At 44.5% G+C, this 24,237-nt stretch overlaps 1 protein-coding gene across 13 annotated transcripts in view; it reads left to right on the forward strand.

Annotated features, from left to right (window-relative positions):
• The window catches only part of ATE1 (arginyltransferase 1), a 144,967-nt gene that overhangs the window by 97,843 nt on the left and 22,887 nt on the right, over positions 1-24,237 (forward strand). For 12 of the 13 annotated variants that reach the window (XM_060171147.1, XM_060171157.1, XM_060171153.1 and 9 more), the window contains one exon: positions 14,738-14,858. The exons of the other annotated variant lie outside the window; for it this stretch is intronic. In XM_060171147.1, coding sequence (XP_060027130.1) covers positions 14,738-14,858 — 121 coding nt within the window. The remainder of the gene's footprint in view (positions 1-14,737; positions 14,859-24,237) is intronic. 13 annotated transcript variants of the gene reach the window in all.

The raw sequence follows: 24,237 nt of genomic DNA on the forward strand, positions 1-24,237 counted from the left end.
CAGGTGTCCATCTTCCTCTCCCCCTCCTCTGTCTTCCCCTCCTCTCTCCATTTCTCTCTGTCCTATCTAACGACGAGAACATCAACCAACAACAACAATAATAACCACAACAACGATAAAAAAACAACAAGGGCAACAAAAGGGAAAATAAATAAATATTTAAAAAATTCTTAAAAATCGTCAGAGTCATGTGCTCTTAACGATGTGGAAGGACTGTTAGATGTGGCCCTGAGCTGTGTACACAGTGTGGTTGTTGGACGCTGCAGCATCAGGGACCTGTGGACAGCCCGCAGATCAATACTTTCCAAATTTGCTCAGTTCCCTTCCCCTTCAAGCCCAAATCATTCAAATGCCAAGGTTTCAGTCTCTGCATAATAACAACGTGTCAAAATGATACTTTTCCACATCTGGAAGTTGTCAATTCCAGCTACAGTTACATTTATACCGTTTCCAGGGAGTTCTGATACGGTAAACTGACAAGATAAGTATGCTGTTTTGAGTTTTCCACACTGTTAATGGGAAGGTGATGATTGGCTCCTTAAAATTTTAGGATAATGTGTGTTTTCTATAAAGTCAACTATAAAGACCATTATAGGATGTTCATGCCTGAGGCTCGAAGCTCCCAAATAGCGTCTCCAAACCGCCGTAAACCAGAGTTGGGCAGTGCTCTGGAAGTGGGGGTGGGGAGTTTATTCTATTCTATTTTTTAATATTTATTCATTTATTCCCTTTTGTTGCCCTTGTTTTTATTGTTGTTGTAGTTATTATTGTTGTCGTCATTGTTGGACAGGACAGAGAGAAAGAGGGAGAGGAGGGGAAGACAGAGAGGGGGAGAGAAAGACAGACACCTGCAGACCTGCTTCACCGCCTATGAAGTGACTCCCCTGCAGGTGGAGAGCTGGGGGCTCGAACCGGGATCCCTATGCCGGTCCTTGCGCTTTGCACCACGTGCGCTTAACCCGCTGCGTTACCTACCGCCTGACTCCCCCCGGAGTTTTATTTTTTATACATAAATTTAAAGTTGAGTTCTCCATGGCACTTTAGTATCACACTTGAAGAGGACTTCTGGAGGCATGGCTATGGGTAGCAGCAGCTGTGTTCGCTTTCCCTGGTTAATTGGGAAAAGCCATGAAAGTCACCGGAGAAGCTCACAAACTAGGACAAGGATTTCTTCAGAAACTCACCTACCCACAGGAAACACACATCCAACAGAAAGACAAACAGGTTGAAACAAGGTATTCCAAGCCAGTCATGCATCAGATAAATTAGACTTTCAGGCAACGTATTGGTCAGAGGGTCAGTCCATGAGGAAGACATAACCGTCATCAGTATATATGTTTCTGATATGTGTGCACCCAAATATGTAAAAAAAAAAAAGGTACTTACTGGTTTTAAGGGAGACATGACAGCAGAACAGTATTAGTTGGAGACCTCAACACACCAGTCACGGCAGGACAAAGATCATCAGAATAAAGATCAACAAGGAAATAGAGGCCTTAAGTGAAGTCATAGATGAGATGAGCTGAACAGATATATTCAGAACCTTTCATTCCCCCCCCAAAAAAGAATATACATTCTTTTCAAGTGCACATGGAACATTCTCAAGGATCAACCATGTGTTGGGAAACAGAGACAGCCTTAATGAACACGATTACTGAAATCATAAAAAGGATCTTTTCTGATCATGAGGCAGTGAGGTTAGAGATGAACCACAAAAAGAAACAAAGAAATTCACCCAAACTATGGAGACTGAACAATATACTTCTGAATGACACCTGGGTCACGGATGAAATCAAAAGAGAAATTAAACTTACTTAGAGAGCAATGACAACAAAGAGGCCCACTACCGGGCGCTGCGGGATGCAGTCAGAGCTGTCCTAAGAGAGGTTCATAGTGATACCGGCCCAGACTGACACACTGCAAAGAGCTCAGAGAAGCTGCCTGCCATCATGATTGAGCCAACTAGAGTAAGCAACAAAGAGGCCCGGAAATCAGCAGGAAGAAGGAAATAGTCAAAATCAGAGAAGAAATGAATGACATAGAATCCAGAAAGATTATTCCAAAGATTAATGAATCTAAGAGTTGGATCTTTGAAAGGATAATTAAAATAGATAAACCACTGGCTAAACTCACAAGAAGCAAAAGAGAGAAAGCTATGATAAAAGATAATCAGGAATAAGAAAGATGAAATTATGACTGAAGATGGGGAGATACAAAGAATCAACATATGAATATTATGAGCATCTCTATGGGAATAAGTTGGACAACCTAGATGAAATGGATGCATTCCTAGAATCGCACCACCTGCCGCACCTAGCCCAAGAGGAAGTAGACAGCTTAAACAAGCCAGCCACTAGCTTCGAAATAAAAAATCAGTCATCAGAAATCTTCCCAAGAATAAAATCCCAGGCCCAGACAGTTTTACTAACAAATTCTATAAGACTTTCAAAGAACTAACACCTATTCTCCTCAAACTCTTCCAGAAAATTGAAGAAGCATAAACACTACCAAATACATTCTATGAGGTGAACATCACTTTGATCCTCAAAGGAGGAAAGGACTCTATCAGGAAAGAAAACTATAGATCTATATCCCAAATGAACATTGATCCTGAATTGCCAAAACACTTCTGAGAAATAAGGAAAAATATGGAGGCATTGCGCTCCCCAACTTCAGTTTACACTACAAAGCGATAGCAATCAAAACAGCATGAAATGGAAAAAAAAAATCAGCATGGTAGTAGAATAAAAATGGTCAACACTTGGATTAGTGGAGGAGACGAAAGCCTAGAAAGGGGCCCACACATACACAACCACCTAATAATATATGACAAAGTGGCCAAAACCATTCAGTGGGGCAAAGAATGTTTCTTTAATAGATGGTGCTGGGAGAGTTGGACAACCACACGTAGAAAAGTGAACTAGACTTACTACCTAACACTATATACCAAGGCCAAATCCAGATGGATTAAAGCTCTAGATATTAGACCAGAAACTCTTAACATTTACAGAAGAAAACATCAGTGAAACTTTGCAGGACCTTCACGTTAAAGATGGATTTGGAGACGCAGCCCCCTGGCCACGGGAAATAAAAATAAGAGTAAAAATGGGCCTGCATGAAACTCCAAAGCTTCTACACATTGAAAGCAAACTACACCAGGATAACCAGGCAACCAAGTAAATAGGAGATATTTTCACTCACACATGAGACAAAGGACTGGTATCAAACATCTATACAGAATTGGTAGAGATATACAAAAGAAGCAAAAGTAACCCAATTAAAAAAAAAATGGGCCACAGAACTAAGCAGTTTTCTAAAGAAGAGATACACATGGCCCATAGACAGATGAAGAAATGCCCCACTTCACTTATCATTAGAGAAATGCTAATTAAAACTGCACTGAGAGTCTCTCTCTCTCTCTCTCTCTCTCTCTCTCACACACACACACACACACACACACACACACACACACACACACACACACACACACACACACGAGAGAATGGCTTCCATCAACAAACCAGGAAGTGACAGGTAGGTGTTGGGGAGGCTGTGGAGAAAAGGGAACTCTGCTTCACTGCTGGTGGGAATGCAGACTGGGAATAAGAACTATGGAGAGTCCTTAAACAAGTAAAAGTGGGGGGTTGGGCAGTAGCTCAGCGGTTTAAAAGGCACAAGGACCGGCGGAAGGATCCCGGTTCGCGCCCCCGGTTCCTCACCTGCAAGGGAGTTAGTTGCTTCACAGGCGGTGAAGCAGGTCTATAGGTGTCTTATCTTTCTCTCCCCCTCTCTGTCTTCCCCTCCTCTCTCAATTTCTCTCTGTCCTATCCAACAACGAACAATATCAACAACAATAATAACCACAACAAGGCTACAACAACAAGGGCAACAAAAAGGGGGAAAAAATGGCCTCCAGGAGCGGTGGGTTCATGGTGCAGGCACTGAGCCCCATCAATAAACCTGGAGGCAAAAACAAAACAAAAACAAAAACTGGAACCACCTTATTATCCAGCAAGACCAGTCTTAGGCATTTATCCAGTGGACACTCTAACTAGAAGGGACACATACACCCCTCTGTTCACAGCTGCATTGTTCACAACAGCCAAGAGTGGAAGCTGCCTAAATACCCATCAGCAGATGACTGGCTAAATAAAGCAGTTATGGGGTATATACTCCATGGACTACTACTCTGTGATCAAAAAAGACAGTTCTGTGTCCCTTGGGGCAAATGGATGGGACTGGAGGTGATGATGCTTAGTGAAAGAAGAGCTGAAAGGCAGTTATCAGAGATGGTTTCAGTCTTGTGGAATCTGGAGATCTGACTTAACATGAACTTGCCAAAAAAAAAAAAAAAAAATCCAAACAAAAGCAAGCCGACTGTCAGACTTGTGAGCACTCTGGTGGTGAACTTTGGGAGTTGGGGGGGACACAGCTTTGTTGGTGGGGTGGGGTGGTGTCATCTTATAATTTTGTAACAAAGTGCTAATAACAAAAATTATTTTAGAAAACTTTAAAAACAGATAATCGCACACGAAGACATGTTTTGCTCATTGTTTATGTGATTTTGTAATGAGTTAAAAATGTGTAGATACGTCCTTACAGGACATTACAGTGCTATATTGTGTGGATTTAGACCAATATGATGTTTGAAGGTGGGTGTTGTAGGAGTTTAGTGAGGTTTTCTTGTCATTCAGGATTATCCTTCTAAGGATTTACCTTTTTTTTCCCTCCAGGGCTCGGTCCCGACACTTTTAATCCACTGCTCCTGGTGGCGATTTTTTTTTTCCTTTTTATGGGCTAGGACAGAGAGAAATTGAGAGAGGAGGGGAGGTAGAGAGGAAGGAGAGAAAGGTAGACCTACTGTACCACTTGTGAATCGACCTCTCTGCAGGTGGGGAAGTGGGGGTTCCAACCGGGATCTTTGTGTGAGTCCTTGCTCCTTGTACTATGTGCAGTTAACCTGGTGTGCCACTGCCCCCCCCCCCCCCAACTATCTTAAGTGTATGAATTGGCGGATTTGGTTTGCTCGCCCTGAGGCTCACCATGTGCAAAGGAGGAGAGCACGCCTTAGGTGTTCTTTAGGCTTGCTGAAGTCTGTCAGAAAGCTGCCGCCTGACCCTCTGCCTAGACCTTCCTTGCAGAGACACACGGAGCGCTGATGACGTCCAAGGGGACCGGATGTAATTTCTACCAGGACTCTCACTGCTGCACAGTCGGGGGGGAAAGGTTATCCTTGTGCTTGAAGCATTTAAGTCATGTGTGATGAATTTTCCATCAGGCAGAAGAAAAAAAAAGGAATGATTACCAATGATCACACTCTTGGGATAAACATGAGGTTATAGCTAACTTCTTATATCCCTCAGGGGTGTAATTAAGCAGACTTTTACGATTAAGGATTTCAGGCATTGAAAAATGTTTTCTGGAGAGGAAAAAAAAAAACAGCTCTAGCTAGTTAGAGACATGATCAATCAGAGACAACTTACTGGCGTTCGTAAGGCCATGTATTTGTTGAGAACTGGTTTGGGCAGTCTTTTGATTCAAGACATAGCAACTTAAAAAAGCATGTTGAGAACTAAAATGAGTGCCATACTGCTGAAGGATTGATTTCTACAGAAACCCAGATAGCCTCTACAGACACCAGTCGCGCCCCGCTCAGCCTGTCAGTGATTTTCTTCTTCATAGAAACTGCCATGTTCTGTAATGATCTGGTTTTGTGTGATGGTTTCCTTGAAGTCGGCTCCCCTTGCAGTCTAGAAGGACCTCCAAGAATTGAAATTGACAGTTACTCTTCACAGTGACACACCTGGGATCTTATCTGAGCATGGGACCTGGCAGTTGGTATACCTTTGACAACTACCTGATTTTTATTTGTCGTGGGTCATTTTAGTGTGGGCATGGGAGCCAGGGCCTCATATTGAGATGGCATGCACTGTGTTACTGAGCCCCACCCCTGACCTAGGAATGCCTGATGACCGTAGGAGTGAAAGCCGGGATGGTTTCTGCCAGGTGATAGTAGGTGAAGCAGCGTCCCAGATGCTTGGTGAAGAAAGAATAGGGAGTTGCCTGTGTAAGGCCCCAGGCTTGATCCTTAGCACTGTCTGTGATGGAAAAGCGCTCTCAACAGTTCCTTACATACACACCAGCAAAGAAAGAACGAGCCTTTGAAAAATGGAATAAAGGAGACAGAAAGACAGCCCACCCACTAGAGCACATGCCTTGTTGTATGTGAGGTCCTGGGGGTCAAGTTCTGGCATCACAGTGGGACACTGTGGGTGGTGACACCCTGGTGTGATGATGTCTCTCTTTCTTTTGTACCTGCCTTCTCCCCTCGGAAAAAGTGGGCCAGATGCACTTTCTACAGATCCCATATTTCTCCCAGTCCTGGAACCTCTAGGGTGGGACTCATTTTCCTGCATGCTTCTCTCGGTTCATACCAAGTGATACTGCGTCTGCAGATCTTAGCCTAATCAGTGCAGCCAGTACCACCTCGGCATGTCACACTTCGGACAGTGTCCAGAGACGTCAGGCGTAGCGTGTCAACCCTTCAGCTTCATTACTTTGCCACCAAGTTCCAGATGCTATCATGACACCAACCTGACTTCCCTGGGCAGATGACCCCACCTGTGTGTCCTGGAGCCCCGCCTCCCCAGAGCCCTGCCCCAGTAGGGAAAGAGAGAGACAGGCTGGGAGGATGGAGCGATCTGCCAATGCCCATGTCCAGCAGGGAAGCAATGACAGAAGCCAGACCTTCCATCTTCTGCACCCCACAGTGATCCTGGGTCTATACTCCCAGAGGGGTAAAGAATAGGAACACTTTTAAGGGAGGGGATGGGAGCTCTGGCAGTGGGAATTGTGTGGAATTATTGTACCCCTCTTATCCTATGGTCTTGTCAATATTTCCATTTTATAAATAAAGCTGGGTCAGGAAAATAGCTCAGTAGTATCTTGTGTGTAGTGGGTTCATTCCCCTGCATTACATTAATATATATGTATTTTTTTTTTTTTAAGAAAGAGCTTTGAGGTTTGGCTCAGAGGTACAGTTTACCTTTTGATGTGCAGTCACCCAGGACAGAACAGCCTGGGGCGAGCATGTCCAAGGGAGACAGGAGGCTGCAAGCTGATCCTTCCTGGACACTCAGAAGACACCAGGAGCCTTCTCCAGAGGTGACACGCCCTGTGACTAGTGCAGGACTAACTAATGTCTGAGCACAGGACGGTCACTCTACAGACATAACGTTTCTGTCATCCTGAGTAAAGTGGGAACTCATTTGAAAGTGCTTTGCAAACGTGGAGTGGCTTTTTATCTTGTATGATCTCTCACCAGCTGAACTAAAATCACAGTGCGATCTTACAGAAGGATGTGATTTTTTTATTGTTATTGTTATTATTTAATTGGAAAAGGTCATCGTACGTGTAGATAGTGAAGTCACTGAAGGGTTTTAGATGGAGAATTTGGCAGTTTCTCCTCATGGCGGAGAGACTGGACTCTGGAAGTAGACCTTGCAGTCAGCAACTCTCACTGTTCAGGTAAGGATGGTTTCCTCAGGACTAGTAGAAGCGGTGACCCTAACTGCCGGTTTCCTAGCAATGGCCTTAAAAGTTGAATAATCTTCCTTGGCTCTTCTTATCAATATGGCAAGTGGCAAATTTAATATACACAGACACCTACTCACCCACCTACTCACCCATGAATACTGATCGAAATATTAACTAACAAGTTAAAGAAGCTTTTTGTGTTTTCCCTTCTCTGTCATATTCTTTGTCTTCATCTTTCATGCTCTTTTCTCTTTCTCTCTTTCTTTCTCTCTTTCTTTCTTTCTTTCTTTCTTTCTTTCTTTCTTTCTTTCTTTCTTTCTTTCTTTCTCTTTTGGTCTTCATCTTTTTCAACTTCTGACCCTCCCATCTGAAATCAAATTTGGGCTGTAAATTGACTCCCTCAGTCTTTCCTTCACTGGGTTTCTTTGTGTTTTCTAGAAGGAAAAAGATTAATCCAAGGTTTCCAAAATAAAAGCAAAAATTGTGATTAAAACTGAATTAGAATCTCTATTCTCCATTATTTGCTAATGGCATAAGATAACTAGCTCGGTCTTAAGGAAGCTTTAAAGTAAGTCCTAGGGCCTCTGCGAGCCCTTGGATTTTAATTAAGGGAGCCCAGAATCCCCTCACTTTCTGTTTGTCAGTGGAAAGAAAATATGGATTTTTAAGTTTGCAGAGCTTAGCCTAGCCGCACATGGAGCACATCTGCCAGCTCTCTGAGCTGGAGAGCACAAATGGATTCAGATGTTGAGGCTCTTTGTCTCCACTGTCTCAGCTCACCTCGCCAACTGAGCGTGGCACAATGCAAACACAGTTTCTGAAAACAGAGCAGCTAGAGTTACTCCTAAAGCACTCTCTTGGGGACCGATAAAGTCAATCTCTGTTTATGTAATGAAATCAGGGAGCAAGGGGTCTGCTGTAGTACTTTGTGGATGGGATTCCACTGGTGTTGTTTTTCAGGGAAAAGACTGGATTTAATAAGCCCTTCTTCTCACTCACTTTCTCTGGAGGTGCAACCCACTCTACTGGACTGTCTTCAACTATATTTGTTTATGTCGTGTGAGAGCTTCTTTTTCAGCAATTGGTTGACTCTGGGAAGATGGGATACTGATAAAAGGCTCAGCTGTCCAGTGAACCTGTCTTCTTTTCTGTTCAGTGCTACCGGTGTTGTTGTGTGCCTGTGCTCTGTGTGGCATGCGTGGGATTGAATACTGATGTCTTCTCGGTGTTGTTTTAATTTAACTGAAACTTTGAATACAAGCTGTGGGCTTATCCTCAGATAGTCTTAGAATCCTTCCCATTTTTCAGAATGTTTTGAAAGTATTCTTGAGAGTGAAGTTTCATCAAGGTCTCTGTTGCAGGATCCAAGTTCAAAGGAAAATCGGTTTGGTTTTAATTTGAAAACTGTAAAAACAGAATACCCTCATCATGGCAGGGTGTGAATTGGGAATGTCAACTCTACTGCAATCGGCCAAGCCCATCCCCAGATGTTTCCAATTAAGTGTCAAGAATGCAAATGGCTGGATATCATGAAAGCGTTTCTTTACTTTTCTCTGATCTTTTTTTCTTTTTGAAAAAATAACAGCCGCAAATCCTTTAATTAAAGGAATAGCTCCTCATTTGTGTAATATTCAAAGCGAATTGTTGCATGTCAGATTGGTAGACATCTGTAGTCTTTAGCATGTGAGGAGTTTTGCATGGGTCTGGTGAAGGTCAAAAGTGGAAGGCGACTTGTAGAAGATGTTAACGTTCTGGAAAGTAAAAGTGTGTATTTCTGTATTTACTACAACCAAAGACTGTACCTCTAAGTGCTGCATGGGGGTCAAAGTGTTAAAAGGGGGTGGCCAGTCATTTCCCTGCTTTCTTCAAACTTGTTATAGACAAATTCTCCATTACAATGTAAATCCTTTTTTTTTTCTGATCAGTTGCAGGTTCAAGTGTAAGAAGTCCTTTTGCAGAAGTTCAGGTAGATACAAAGATGTAATGAGAAAAGAAATAATCAGTTTCTTTTTCTTTTTTTTAAATTTATTTTTATTTATAAAATGGAAATGTTGACCAATCTACAGGAGCAGAGGGGTACATTTCCACACAGTGCCCGTCCCCAGAGCTCCGGGTCTCCCTCCTCCCTTGATAGCAGGGCTTCGTGACATTGTCAGGGCACAGCAGAACCCCTTTATTACCTAGAGAGTTGCTTTTGGGTACGTCTGTGTGAGGGGATATACCTCCAGGTAAGAGAGCTTATGGAAATTGACATCTGTACAGACAGTAGATGGACCCTTTGTACAAAAGTTCGTATCAGCACTTGGAATGTCAGAGTAATGCTGCTTTAATTTTTTTTTTTAAAGAAATGCTTAAAACAGTTTAAGCCCAGAAACAGAATTCAGTCAGTTTACAAATTTGGAACATTAAATGCATAGACTCAGAACTAAAATCTAGGCAGTTAAAGACCTTGAAATATTTGATCTGTTTTCCCCTGACATACTGACTTACTAGTGATCTGTAATTCTGTAAGGTAACACGAGGATGATCTTACGCTGCTTCCACCACCAGAGGTCTGTGTCCTCACTCCCCACAGTAGACCTGACAACCTGAAAAGATGCATTTTTTAAAAAATGCCATCAGGGTTATTGCTGGGGCTTGGTGCCTGCACAGTGAACCCACCACTCCCTGGTGGCCTTGTTTTTCTTTTTTTAATTAAATTAAAATAAAATTTTTTATTGTATTAGGACAGAGATTAAGAGGGAAGGAGGGGGGACAGAGAGAGGGGGGAGGAAGGGGGAGAGAGAGAGAGAGAGAAAGGACTCAACTACTTGTGAAACTCTCCCCCCCCCCCCGCCTTTTTAGGTGGGGACCAGAGGCTTGAACCCAGGTCCTTGTGCATGGTAATATGTGTGTTCAACTAGGTGTGCCACTGCCCGGCTCCAGGTGGCTTCTTTGTTTTTTTGAAACTTCCCCAAAACTATAGGCACGGGACCACATACTGGAGAGCTGAAACTGCTGTTTCTCATTTCATTTCCTACTCAGTGGGGAGTTGGGAGCTCAGGAGGGAGACAGCTGTGTGGGTCTTGGACCTGAATTAGCTGCTGGCTAGTGACTAACTCCACCTCAAATACATGCGTGTGCACACACATACTCCTCTCTCCTCTCTCCTCTCCCTCTCTCCCCTACTCAGACTTCACACTGAAACAGGATTCTTCAGCAGTGAGTGGTGGCTTGGGCAGGTGAAGCCCCAGGTTTGACCTTGTATATACCAGAGCAATGCTCTGGTTCTCTCTCTCAACCAATTAAGTCTTTTTTTTTTTAAGGGACACTTTTTTTTATACCACTTTACAACAGCTTCCCTTTACGCTGCTGGGTTTCTCAAAGACTGACTGCAGCAGTCCATGGACATTACAGGTTGCTGTCTTTGGACTCTATAGGTCATGTCCCCTTACCTGCAGGCACTGTGCCCAGAGGCAGGAAATCCCCCCTCATTACTAGGCCCTGTCCCCAGAGGCAGGAAATGCCCCTTTGCCCACCAGGCCTCCCCTTGGCATCACACTGGCTCTTGCTGCTCTCCTACTTGTCCCTCCATGTCTTATTCCAGTTCTTTTAAAAACACCTGCCCAGTATAGGTTTCTGTTCACCCCTACACTGCTATTCCCCTGACAGAAATGGAGTCTTTTACAGACACTGACCCCTTTATAAAGAAAGAGGGAGGCCATTAGAAAGAGGGAGATGTTGGGAAATTGTGAGGATGTGGTTGAGCTTGGCGGGGCTTGAACCTGCATTATCCCTTGGAAGATGAGCAGTAGGGTTTACTATGTTCATCAAGAAGGTGACATCTGAGCAAAATCTTCCAGGGGGATGACAGTACTCACCGCAGGGGTAAGATACACGTAGGAAAGGATAATTAGTGAGAAGCCCTAATTCCAGGGACAGCAAGGAAGCCTGTGCGACCAGGTGGAGTGGCTCAGGAGGTGGCATTAGGAGCCAGGATGGAAAGGCAGCAGGGCCATGGCATTCAAGACCTCGCAAGCTGTGTCCTGTCTTTGGCTTGCCCTCAGCTTCCAGTAGGAAGTATAGCGGCATCAACAAAGCCTTGATTTTCAGAGGAACTGCCAGCGTGTTTGGTGGTTACCAGGAACTTGGGGGTGAGGGAGGGTGATCCAAGTAGGGAGTGACCGTAACAGGGTTGCTTGTGAGGATAATGAAAATGTGAGGGAACTGGATAGTGGCAGCGATTGCGCAACCCTCTGAGTATACTAGAAGCAGCTGAGTCGCCCATGCGAAAGGCATGAACTTTACGGCGTGTCAGTTTCGTCTCAGCAAAACGACCACAGAAGAAGCCGATTGCTTGTCAGAGCCCGTTTGCCCCCTTTCCATCTGGTCAGCCACGCCTTTGCAAAACTAAGATACCTAACTAGTTGCACCTTCACTGAGAGAAAGCCTCTTAGTGTCACGGGCCATGTTTTCGTTGCGAGCAAAGAATGTCACTGATGTATTAAAAGTTTCCTAGTAGAAATTATGTATGATTGTGAAATCACATCTTTGCAGATAAGTCTCCCCTTTCATGTGCCTTTTAGATAACTTGTACTCACTGTTATTCAGTCAGCTAGGATAGTGAGGCATTTTTAGCCTCTACCTACCAAAACGAATGTAATTTCCAGGTCAGATTCTGGCTGTTCTATTTTGGTAAACTGAGACATTCTCCATACATTCTGTTTCTGAGTCTTTTATAGGTAGACGATCAAATCGGTCCCCACCTGCAGGGGAAAGTTGATCAGCAGTGAAGCAGGTCTGCAGGTATCTGTCTTGCTTCCTCTCTAATGCCCCCTCCCCTCTCAATTTCTCTCTCTACTATCAAATAAGTTTAAGGAGAAAGAAAGAGAGAGAGAGAAAGAAAAAGAAAGAAAGGGAGAGAGAAAGGAAGAGAGAAAGAGAGAGAAAAAAATCAGAGCAGTGTGATAACGCTTTTCATATTATGGTCAAAGAAAAGAAAAAGACTGCCTGTCTACTCCATTGACCAAAACCCTAAATTGTATGTATGCTCTTCCAGAAGAAACAGTTAGTCTTCATGTAAACAGAGCAGGGGACCTGTTTAAGCTAGTATTTCCCACAATGCTTTAGTGTTAAATTTGGCATTTCCTAGAATTTCCATCTCTGACAACCTAGTGAAGTTGATTGAAATATTATAGCCATACTTAATTACTCCCCTTCAAGGTGATGTGTGATAGATATAATTTGGGTCCTATGGAAGGTCTAGGTCGGTTGTGTTTTTCTTTTCCCCCTAAGAAAATGAAACCATAAAACATGACAGCCATACTCTGATGGAAACACTTCTGGAGAGCAGCCCTGCAAAGAGAGGCAGTAAAGCCAGTTTGCTTGCCTTCTGTTGTTGTTTGGTTTTCCAGATCCAAGACAATCTGTAAATAGTCACGGCCGTTGATGTCATAGATGACAGCATTTGCTGGACTTGTTTTGCTTTGACCACTTCGAGTTGCCTGGTCATCTTTTACCAGGAATGCTTCATAATGAATAATCTGCACTCCCTCCTCTTTTAGGATGTTTCAAAGATAGGTCTTACCTTTCCCAGGCCTCTTATCTTCCTTCCTTCTCCCCCATAACCTCCCCTCTTGAAGTAGGAGCCCTGGCATGCTAAGATTTCACTTGGCCGTGTCATTACTGGGCTTCTTTCTTTCTTTTCTTTTCTTTTCCTTTTCTTTTCTTTTCTCTTCCTTTTCTTTCTTTCTTTCTTTCTTTTTTTTGATGAGGAAGAGGGAGAGGAATCTAGAGCTCATCTTCTAAGATGTAGATCAGATTGAAAGCATGGACTGAAAACCTGTTGAAATTAGCCCTGTCAGACCAATTACATTTTCAGGATTGTGAGTACCTTGGAAATCTGTGGCAACTTGGATTTATTCTTATTTACAAAAAAAAAAAAAAAAAAAAGCCAGCACCCTAGGAAAGAATTAATCTGCTTTTACTGCTTTGTTCCAGCAAGAATGAGTGTACTTAAAGGTTGATTAAATATTTTCTCTTACCACGGGAAAGTATGTCCAAATCCTTAAGTAATTACATTCTTGAAACAGACATTTCTCATTTCTAGCACTAGCTGGAAAGGCAGGGGAGCACTCACAGCCCTGTGCTTTTTATTTGTGTGATGGTGACTTTCACAGACCTCTGAACACTTGGGGCACTTAGCTCTGACCCAGCCAAGTGCTTTGAAAGTATACCGTCTAAAGTGGTTCATGTCACAAAACTCTCAGCTTTCTCTGGTGGCTCGAGAGAAGATTTGAAGGACTGAATTAAGTCTACATTTAGAAGAAAAAAAAAATGACACGTTAACTTAATTCCAGGAAAAAAAAAAAAAACTGATTTGAGTTGATCAGCCGAATTAAAATGTTTACATTCATGACTTTTTTTATGAGATGGACCAGATTTCAGAAGAGCTAGAAATACAGCAGGCATGTAGCCTGTTGTTGTGATGTTACCCTGGAAACAAAAGTCAAGGAAATTCTCGGGACGTGGGGTCACTCATCCTATAGTCTCACTTCACTTCATCTCTGTCCAGGCCTGCCCTGCCGCCCCCACCCCCAGCGCTGTGACTTGTCCCGAGGCCTGCAGTGCTCACCCTTCTGCTCCCCGGACTCAGTGCCTGTCCCGGTGCGAGGGCGGTTTTGAGTGTTCACTGGCAGCGTGTCCTTGATTGTGACATTCAGGCTCTGGCTTCAGGTGACCGTGGATGAGTCTGCACAGTTTGCTTTTGCCTGGAATCCATCTGTTCTAACCATACGAAGGCAGCAGTGGGTCTCTCACCCCCCCACCGCCACATTCCGTCTGTGTATCTTAACCAGTCGGCATCCAGTTTCCCCATAAATCAGAAAATGGTCTCGCTTTTCTTGTTTGGTGTTCTGTATACTTTTTAACTTAAGATGACACGCACACGCTCTTCATAATGGGCATTCTCATATATATGAAATGTTTCTTCCAGAAGAAAGTGGTAGCTCAGATTCTTTACAACTGACACAGCTCTTTCAAAACAGCAATGAAAAGACTAGATCCCTTGAACCTGATGTGCATTCTTGAGATGAGAGCACCAGAATTAATAGACTCACTCAATATTGACAGTGAAATGTTTTCTGGTTGACTTTGTTCCATTTTGTGATTCAGTTCTTGCAGCTACTGTTTATAATTCCTGTGTGCTTTCTCTGCCCCTTAGGGTGGGTATAGACCTTCGGATTTGTTGTGTCCTGAGACCTATGTTTGGGTGCCCATTGAGCAGTGCCTGCCTTCCCTCGAAAACTCCAAGTACTGCCGTTTAAACCAGGACCCAGAAGCAGGTACGTTTGGAACAGAGCTCTGCCTGACACCGTTGGCTTCGTTTTCATCTGTGTGTATCTAGCAATGGCTCTTCACGGGGTCCAGGTAGACATGCATTCAAAGTAGAATGTGCAAAACAAAATTCTCGTGTGTATGGGAGATAGCACGCGTGAGGTAGTGCCTAGTATGTGTAGACGCGCATACACACACAACAACTTTGCAAATAAATGCAAAACCCTCATGTTTTACACACGCTCTGAAGGCAGATACCTTTATCCATTTCTTCTGCAGTTGTGGCAGTTCATGGATCATTTAGGTAAGGTTGAGAAACTGGAAATACCGACCCATGGGCTCAACGAAGTTATGCAAAATGCGTCTTGTAAACACATATTTTTCTAATGTTCCTCGCCTTCTCTGTGCCTTCTTCCATCTCCTGTGTAGCTCTGCTGCAGTTTGTCTTTTAAAAAACTGACTTGCTAATTTATTCACTAACAGAGCTAGAGACCCAGAACATCACGACGGCATCCGCAGTGGCAGGGCTTGCCCTCGGGGACCTTGTGCCCCACTGTGAATCCAGCTCCCCAGCCCGCTGGATTTGCTCTGCTGGCATCACCAGCCCCTGGGCACTTTGCATTAGTAGTGGGAAAACATGGACACAAAAAGTAGCGCCTAGGGCCAGACCTCCTCCATTCCGATCCCTGCGCCTCCACCACCCCCCCCCCCAGCTGTATCCCGTCTCCATAGTGAAGGCCAGAATAGGACCCGCCTCTGGGCAACGGGGAGGAGGCAGCGGGACAAGCCTGCAGAGCCGAGCAAGCGAGCGAGCGGCACTGGTGCACTGCGCCAGCCACCGTGCTTGTCAGGCCAGCTCAGGTGCAGCCGCCCCGTCTCCCACGGGACTCCCTCTGCATCGGCCTCCATGTGCCCCGCCCCCTCTCTGTAAAGAGGCGCCTCCTGCCTGCCACCGCGCTGCTGCCCAGCCTGCTGTCTCCTCCCTGCCCCATCCCCAGAGCTCCCTGTCTGCCAGCCTGTGCTTCTCTGCCTTTCAGGCTCTCACAGCCCCACACCCCCTGTGTCTGATGCACAAGGATTTTTTTTTTTTTTGCCCCCAGGGTTGTTGCTGGGGCTCGGTGCCTACACTACAAATCCGCTGCTCCTGAAGGCTATCTTTCCCCTTTTGTTGCCCTTGTTGGTATTGTTGTTATTATTGTTGTCATTGCTATTGTTGCTGGATAGGACAGAGAGAAATGGAGAGAGGAGGGGAAGACAGAGATGGGGAGAGAAAGACAGACACCTGCAGACCTGCTTCACCGCCTGTGAAGTGACTCCCCTGCAGCGGGGGAGCCAGGGGCTCAAACTGGGATCCTTACACGGGTCCTTGTGCTTTGTGCCATGTGCACTTAACCCACTGCACTACCACCCAGCCCCCATGTCTTTTTTTTTTAAATATATTTATTAGTGGATGGAGACAGAGAGAAATTGAGAGGGAGGGGGAGATAGAGAGGGAGAGACAGAGAGAGACACCTACAGCTGCTTCACCACTTGTGAAGCTTTCCCCCTGCAGGTAGGGACCGGGGGCTCGAACCTGGGTCCTTGTGCGCGCTGTAATGTGTGTGCTTAACCAGGTGCGCCATCACCTGGCCCCCATGTCTTGTTTTTTACTGTAGGGTGTCCTCATAGCACCGCCACCTCCAAGCCGACTTCCGTGCTTTTGTTTGAAACCGAGTGGCAGGGAGAGGGAGAGACCCCACAGCAGGGTTCTGCTATCCATGGGTCTCCGTAGTGCTGCCCGTGTTGCCCCCAGTGTGGTGCTGCTGGTACTCGTGCTCTGTGGAGCGCAGTACAGCCCATACACGTCTGCTACAAAAACAGGCATTCTGTTTCAATGTTTAAAATGTATTTCTTGTTAGCTATTTATTTTTCTTTGTTAGGACAGAGAGAAACTGAGAGAGGAGGGAAAGAGAGAGAGAGAGAAACACCTGCAGACCTGCTTCACCTCTCATGAAGCTTCCTCCCTGCCAGTGGAGACCAGGGCCTTGAACCTGGGTCCTTACACATGGTAATATGCACTCAGCAAGGTGTGCCACCAACATTTTCTGATGGCCACCCGTAGTCTGTGTTTGGGGCAAAAAAGAAGGAAATAGATATATAAAAACTAGCGAAAGAGAAGGGGAGAGACGGAAGAAGAACTAGGAAAATAGAGGGCAAGGAAAGAAATAGAGCAGTATCTCTGATTCGTGCGCGCGCGCGCGCGCGCGCGCGCGTGCGTGCGTGCGTGTGTGTGTGTGTGTGTGTGTGTAGGGCGGTGTTTCCCACCAGGTTATTTTCTTAAAAAAAATAAAATATATCTGATTCTTGTACCATCATATATTTTTAATTTCTTGGATTGAAACAAATTGAGAGGGGAGAAGGAAGAGGGAAAAAAACCTGCAGTATTGCTTCCCCACTTAGGAAGCTCCTTCCCCCCTGCAGAGGGGGACTCGGGACTTGAACCAGGGTCCCTGCGCCTGGTGATGCATACATTCAACCTTGTGCACCACCACCCGACCCCTTGCACCACTGTATTTTGTTATCTCCTTGCAAAGCGGGTGGACGTAGAAAGTGGGCAGTCTTTGCACAGGCCAGTTCCTCTTTGGGACCCCACTCTTGTGTTGGGGACCCTTGTTTTAGCCCCACTGTCTATATATTTAGGCTGCAGAGGACAAGTGAGCTGGTAGTTCCCACACCTTCAGTTAGTCATCAGAATCTGATTGTTTCATTCTAAGTAAAGTTGAACCTCACTGATCAAACAGATCTGTTGCTTAAAAACAAACACCGAATTTGTCAATTAGTTCTAGAGTCAGGCTCAGGGCCAAAGGCAATAGTGTTTTCGAGAAAAGCACATACTCAGCCGCTCCCTCAGATATTTCTCTTCCGTTTGCCTCTTCCCAGGGTCAGATCAGAGCCAGCCACTCACAGTGACGATCGCCAGGCATCTTGGGCTTGCTTTCTGTTCACATCTAACAACTTACTGTCGTGCGTTCCTCCCCACCAGATATCATCAGAGTGTCAGTCAAGCTTTTGACTCCCAAATGTATGACAGGATCTCACCTCCCCCTCTGCCTCCTCGAGCTGTTCTCAGCTTTGCTTCTCTCCTTCTGTAGATGAAGGCCATTACATTTCTGTGCACTGACTGTCCATTCAAGGGAATTCTCATGTTAATACATTTTAAATTGATTTCACAGTGTGTGCACTAATGAGCGATTTTATGACAAAGAAAACTTAACCACCTCCTATTGGCCAATTCTGTGCTGGGTGGTAAATACGTAGCAAGTTCTCTTCTGTGCACACAACCGAGTTAGCACTGCTTCGGCTCTTGGTACTCAGAAGTCAGAGGGGTAAACACTCTGGAAGCAGAGTGATGCTTTGAAGAAAATGAAGATCCTTTCTCCAGAAACTGATATTCTTCGGAACCTGCGAACGTACAGTTTTATCAGTATTGAATATCACAGTCCAGACACTATTTGAAATCAGACTTCTACCCCGTGGCTTTAGGAAATTAAAACACAGTCACATACTGGAATGTTCCGCGCATGCTGTGAAACAGGGCCATTTGAGATCTAACTACGGCCCTCTGTGAGGGACCGCGCTGCTCTCTGGGGCCCGCCTCACTTTTGCATGACCCACACTCTGACTCTGAGGAAGCGCTGGCCCGCTCGCTCCTCGCTGGTAGGGGCAGCCTTGGGCGTCCGCCTCAGCGCCTCCCCCTGCCAGCTGCTGAGTGCTTCAGTTACCTGCAGAAGCACAGCTGGAGAATGTGGGGCTGGGAGCCAGACAGGGTCTCTGAGGCTCTAAGCCTTTGGAAAGCCTGTCATTCCCAACACACACACACACACACACACACACACACACACACACATTTTTGAGGGCTGGGTTCTGTGGTTATTTTTTGTTCCTGCATTTACTGCTTCATTGTACTGTGTTGGGGGAGTGGAGCTGAGAAACTCAGAAAATTCTAAAGCTTTCCCTGTGTTCATAAAAAGTCAGCCTTTGGTGTTCAGTTCAGGACCTTGACCTACTGCTTCTTCTTCTAGCATTTGCCCTTCTTCCGTAGCCAGTCAACAGCGTCAGGTTGAGCCTGATGTAAAGTTTCGAGACCTCCTTTGAATCTGGAGAGGTGGCAGTCGTTGACTATGTGGGTCATTGTCTGGAGCTGCAGGGGCAGTTCGGGTCGTCTCTGGCTCCCCAGCGATGGAACATAGCGGCGCACCGGCCATAGCCTGTTCGATAGCGATTGAGGAGGGCCCAACTGCTAAGAAAGAAGTTCAGAAGTTTCTTAAATGGCTTTTAATTAAAAAAAAAATTTTTTTCATACTTTATTGGGGAAATTTTAAAAAAAAATTTTTAATATTTATTTTATTTATTCCCTTTTTGTTGCCCTTGTTGTTTTATTGTTGTAGTTATTATTGTTGTTGTCATTGTTGGATAGGACAGAGAGAAATGGAGAGAGGAGGGGAAGACAGAGAGGAGGAGAGAAAGATAGACACCTGCAGACGTGCTTCACCACCTGTGAAGCGACTCCCCTGCAGGTGGGGAGCCAGGGTTCAAACCGGGATCCTTATGCCGGTCCTTGTGCTTTGCGCCACCTGCGCTTAACCCGCTGCGCTACAGCCCGACTCCCTGGGAAATGTTTTTTTTTTAAGAAAGTTGTCACAAGTTTACAATCTCAAGTGATTTTTAAAAAATATTTAATTTATTTATTAATGAGAAAGATAGGAAGAGAGAGAAAGAACCAGGCATCATTCTGGTACATGTGCTGCTGGGGATTGAACTCGGGACCTCATGCTTGAGAGTCCAATGCTTTATCCATTGTGCTACCTCCCAGACCACTCGTGATTTTTTTTTAAATATTTATTTTATTTATTTATTCCCTTTTGTTGCCCTTGTTGTTTTATTGTTGTAGTTATTATTGTTGTTGTCGTTGTTGGATAGGACAGAGAGAAATGGAGAGAGGAGGGGAAGACATAGAGGGGGAGAGAAAGATAGACACCTGCAGACCTGCTTCACCGCCTGTGAAGCGACTCCCCTGCAGGTGGGAAGCTGGGGTTCGAACCGGGATCCTTATGCCGGTCCTTGTGCTTTGCGCCACCTGCGCTTAACCCGCTGCGCTACAGCCCGACTCCCAATTTTTTTTTTTAAAGCAGAAGTATTAGGTTGCTTTTTAAACTTCTAGTTCAGTATGTACAGATTTCAAACACTCCTTGTCACAATTACATCTTTCTGTTGTTGTTTGCTTAAATTATTAAAAAAAAAAATTGGGGGGGGATGCGAGTAGAAAAGTTGCCCAAACGCATAAAAACGCTAGGAAGAAGAAAATTAAACTGACTGGTCATCTTGCAGTGCAGGAACAATCACTGTTACCATTTTATGTTTTCCTTTTGATCTTTATTATTTCCTGTGCATGTGTCTGCATGTATTAAAAAAAGACAAACAGAAATCATGCTTCATGTTTTCGTTGATGATGGGTTGAGCTTTTTCTTGTTTGCTTTTTTTTCCCTTTAACCAGGACCTCACACGTGAATGATTTAACTGCCCCCAAGTGAATTTTATTTTCCGTTGTTCATTCAGATAGAGAGGATGTGACGTCACAACTGCCACAACACCTCTCTGCCCTTTTGTCGTTTCTGCTTAGTATTTTGTTTGCTTCCTTTTGTAAAGTGAAAACCGTTAATTTGGCCCTTCGCCCAGCAAGGCAAAGTGACACAGTTTCTAAGACAGACAGACAGACAGACAGACAGACGAACAGTGTCTAGAATAGCTATTTTACAAGCACTATTCAAAGAGGGAAGCAGACATTTTGGAGTTGGTTTTAGAGCCATGAAAAATGACATAGTAGCAGCTTATACTTGTTTTCAGTCAGAGACTCAGAAATAATTGTCATGTGAATGTGTCCCTACAAATTCATTTCAGTATTTCTATTCAGTCATCAAAGGAGCTAATCAGAATAATTTTTACTTCTACTTACAACTACATTGTGCAACAGAATTAATAACTGACGTTTCATTTTCTCTGAAACATCGGTAAGAAACTTCTGAATTTCTCTAATGTGGCCAAGTCGTGTACTGGTGACATGTAAAGAGGTCCTTTTCCTGCGCTGGGTCCTCTGAAGCTCTGTGCCTCCAGCCTGCCTTTTGTGGCTGCAAAGGAACCCTCCTCTTCACTTCCATCACCACTCCATTCTTCTTCCCTCCTACTGGCCTTTTTGTTTCCCTGTAGACTTCTAGTCCCTGCCACACTCTGACCATGTCTCTGAGTGTGAAATTCCCAGAGAGGGAGAGAGAGGTCTGGCCCATTTTCTCCAAGCTGGTTCACTGCCTAGTGCTGTGTTTGTGGTCCCTCAAAAGGCCATGCCTCAGTCCAGACGTTCTAGCACTTTGCCAATAGGGCACTTTTACCAAAGCTTCCTCAGACTATTAGAAATGTCCTCTCAGGACGACGTAGAATCATGTGGACAGTCCCCTTCCCCAGCTCTTGTTGCTTCAGTACTTCTGAGTGGAACTTTTTATTTCAAAGCTAGATTTGAGGGAGACCAGGCCATTTGAAGTTACAAAATGAAAGATTTTGATTGTTGGATATTTGATAAATAGAACCCCCCGTGTGTGTGTGTGTGTGTGTGTGTGTGTGTGTGTGTGCGTGCAGTAAAGTAAAGATGGTGACACTTGGTTGTAGCCAGCCACACATAGGAGCTGTTGCTGTACTGCAAGAGGCCATCGGTCTCCCCCTGTGCGTGGGATTTATTTAGTATGATGTCAGGGATTGAACCCAGGTCTTGCCACAATGTATCATTTATCTATTGACTTATTTTGCCACCAGGGTTGTCACTGGGGCTCAGTGTCATCACTTTGAACCCATCGCTCTAGGTTGCCATATTTTTTCTTTTTTCTTTCCTTTTCCTTCCTGCAGATGAGGAGTGGGGGTTTCAAAACCAGGCCCCTGTGCATGGTAGCGTGTGCCCTCACCTAGGTGCACCGCTGCCTGGCCCCTGTACAGTCTCTTAACAAGGGCGCCACAGAGGAAAAAATAAGGGGGGAAGAAAGGACTTTGTCTTTCCTGTAGTATTTTTACAGAAGACTCAGTATTAGGATATCCTGTTACTTGTATTACTGTTGACGTGGAACAAAGACTTGGTGTCAGAGCCGACTTCCATGGTCGTCAATTTTTCCTAGTATTTTAAAGCCGTCCTTGCTGAAAACGATTCGGAATAGTGCTGTGTGAACCGTTACCAGCTAGGCTTTGCTCAGTGAGGCGTGTATGAGCAGTAGACCAATGGCTAGAAATAGCTAAGAGTTCTGAAATGTCTCTTAAAAAATGTTTAAAATGACCTGGGAGATGGCACACTGGGTAAGTGTCGGACTCTCAAGCATGAGGGTCCGAGTTCTATTCCTGGTATTGCATATGCTAGAATGCTCTGGTTCTCTCTGTCCCTCCCTCAAATAAATAAATCTTTTTGAAAAATTTAGAGCAGGGAGGTGGGGAGCCGGCCGTTAGCGCAGCAGGTTAAGCACACATGGTGCAAAGAGCAAGGACCAAGGACTGGCGTAAGGATCCCGGTTCGAGCCCCCGGCTCCCCACCTGCAGGGGAGTCGCTTCATAAGAGGTGAAGCAGGTCTGCAGGTTTCTATCTTTCTCTCCCCCTCTCTCTGTCTTCCCCTCCTCTCTCCATTTCTCTCTGTTCTATCCAGCAATGGCGACGTCAGTAACAATAATAACAACAAAAGGGAAAATAAATAAATAAAAGAACTCTTCTCAGTACTTGCTGAAATTCTGAGAAGCTCTAGATAGTTTACCAGGACATTTTATTGTAATGAAAATAAAGTAAGGGAAAACTTTTTAACTACCCCAAAAGTGACGGCATTCTATAAACTGTGATCTCTGTGCATCTGTTTTTAAGCAAATTAAAATTAAAAAATAATAATAACACTTAGATGTTGGAAAGCAGCATAAATGTAAGAAACTTTAACTCTACTGGCTTTAAGTTCAGTGATCTCTGCCCCTTGATGGAATGATGAAATCAAAGAAAGGCACAAGATGCTATGTGACGATGCCATCAAAGTTGTCATCGAGTCTTGCATGACCCGCACTTGATTTGTGAATTACCATAGATATTTTAGGTCTAATTTGTGGCTCTTTGGAATAACAAAGCACCAGTCAAGTCAGCAGCTTAGAGAACAGTTCCAAAGGGCACTTGGCGGATGTACATTAGGGCCTGAGTGATTTGATGTCCAGTCCAGGGCCTCCTAGCTCTTGGAGGTGCTGACCCAAAGATAGACTTAACATCCCAAACATTCCTTTCCTTCCCTGTTCATTTCTTCTCTTTTCCTTTCCTTTCTTTTCCTTTCTTCTCTAACCACAGCATTGCTTAGATCTGGTTTACGGTGGTACAGGGCATTGAACCTGGGACCTCAGAGCCTCAGGCATGAGAGTCTGTTTGCATAACCATTATGCTGTCCCCCTGCCCTCCCACTAATGTTTCTTGAATCATTCACATCCAAGTTGAATATAAGACTGAAGTTTCTGCATTTGTCCTCAAAATATTTTTATTTAGGTTCTTTCGTAGATGTTAATAGGTCTCTGCAGAAAAATAAACACAAGAAGGTTTGTTCTTTTTCTTTCTTCTTTTTTTTTTTTTTTAGTAATATGTGTTCTTCTAAGAGATGTGTTTTTCCTACCTGCCATTTACTTGAAACAGAGATCATTTTAGAGGAGAAGTTCATTCCTTCGTGGTGTGTTCACTGCTGAAACAGTGAAATAGACTGGACAATAATAGGAAGAAGATAGGCCTGCAGAATAGCTTGCTTGGACGGTATGCTGCTTTGCCGTGTGCGCGACCCGGACTGGAACCCAGTCCCAATCCGCATAGAAGGAAGCTTCTCAACTATGGCCAGTCAGTGAGTCTGTCTGTCTTAACCTCTTTCTCTTTATCTCTGTCTCCTGGTTTCTCCTGGTCTCCATGTCTCTCTTTCCCTTCTGTCTCTGTAGAAATAAATAACCCTTTAAAGGCAGGAAGAACACGTGGACATTAGTGAAAGAGCTACTTGCCTGGTTTCAACAATAGTGGAAGGACTAAGGTTGTCTGCTCTGGCAATAGCCCTTATCAAAGGAAGAAAACAGGAATCCAATTCCGAACTCTGCTGAGGCCAAGGAGTCGATCTTAGCCTGTTTGCTGTTGTACATGTGTGTGTAACGCAAAACTGAAACTAAATCTTGAAATAGTTTTTCCCCTTTGGATGTCACGCGTTTTATTTTCTTTACTCATCTGTCACAAAGAAAACGGTGTCTTGACCCACTAAATAGATTCCACAACCCATTAAAAGGTCAGAGCCAAGATTCTTCTTTTCTTTTTTTTAAAAAATATTTATT

Source organism: Erinaceus europaeus, chromosome 14 (assembly GCF_950295315.1).
Source record: "Erinaceus europaeus chromosome 14, mEriEur2.1, whole genome shotgun sequence".
NCBI lineage: Eukaryota > Metazoa > Chordata > Mammalia > Eulipotyphla > Erinaceidae > Erinaceus > Erinaceus europaeus.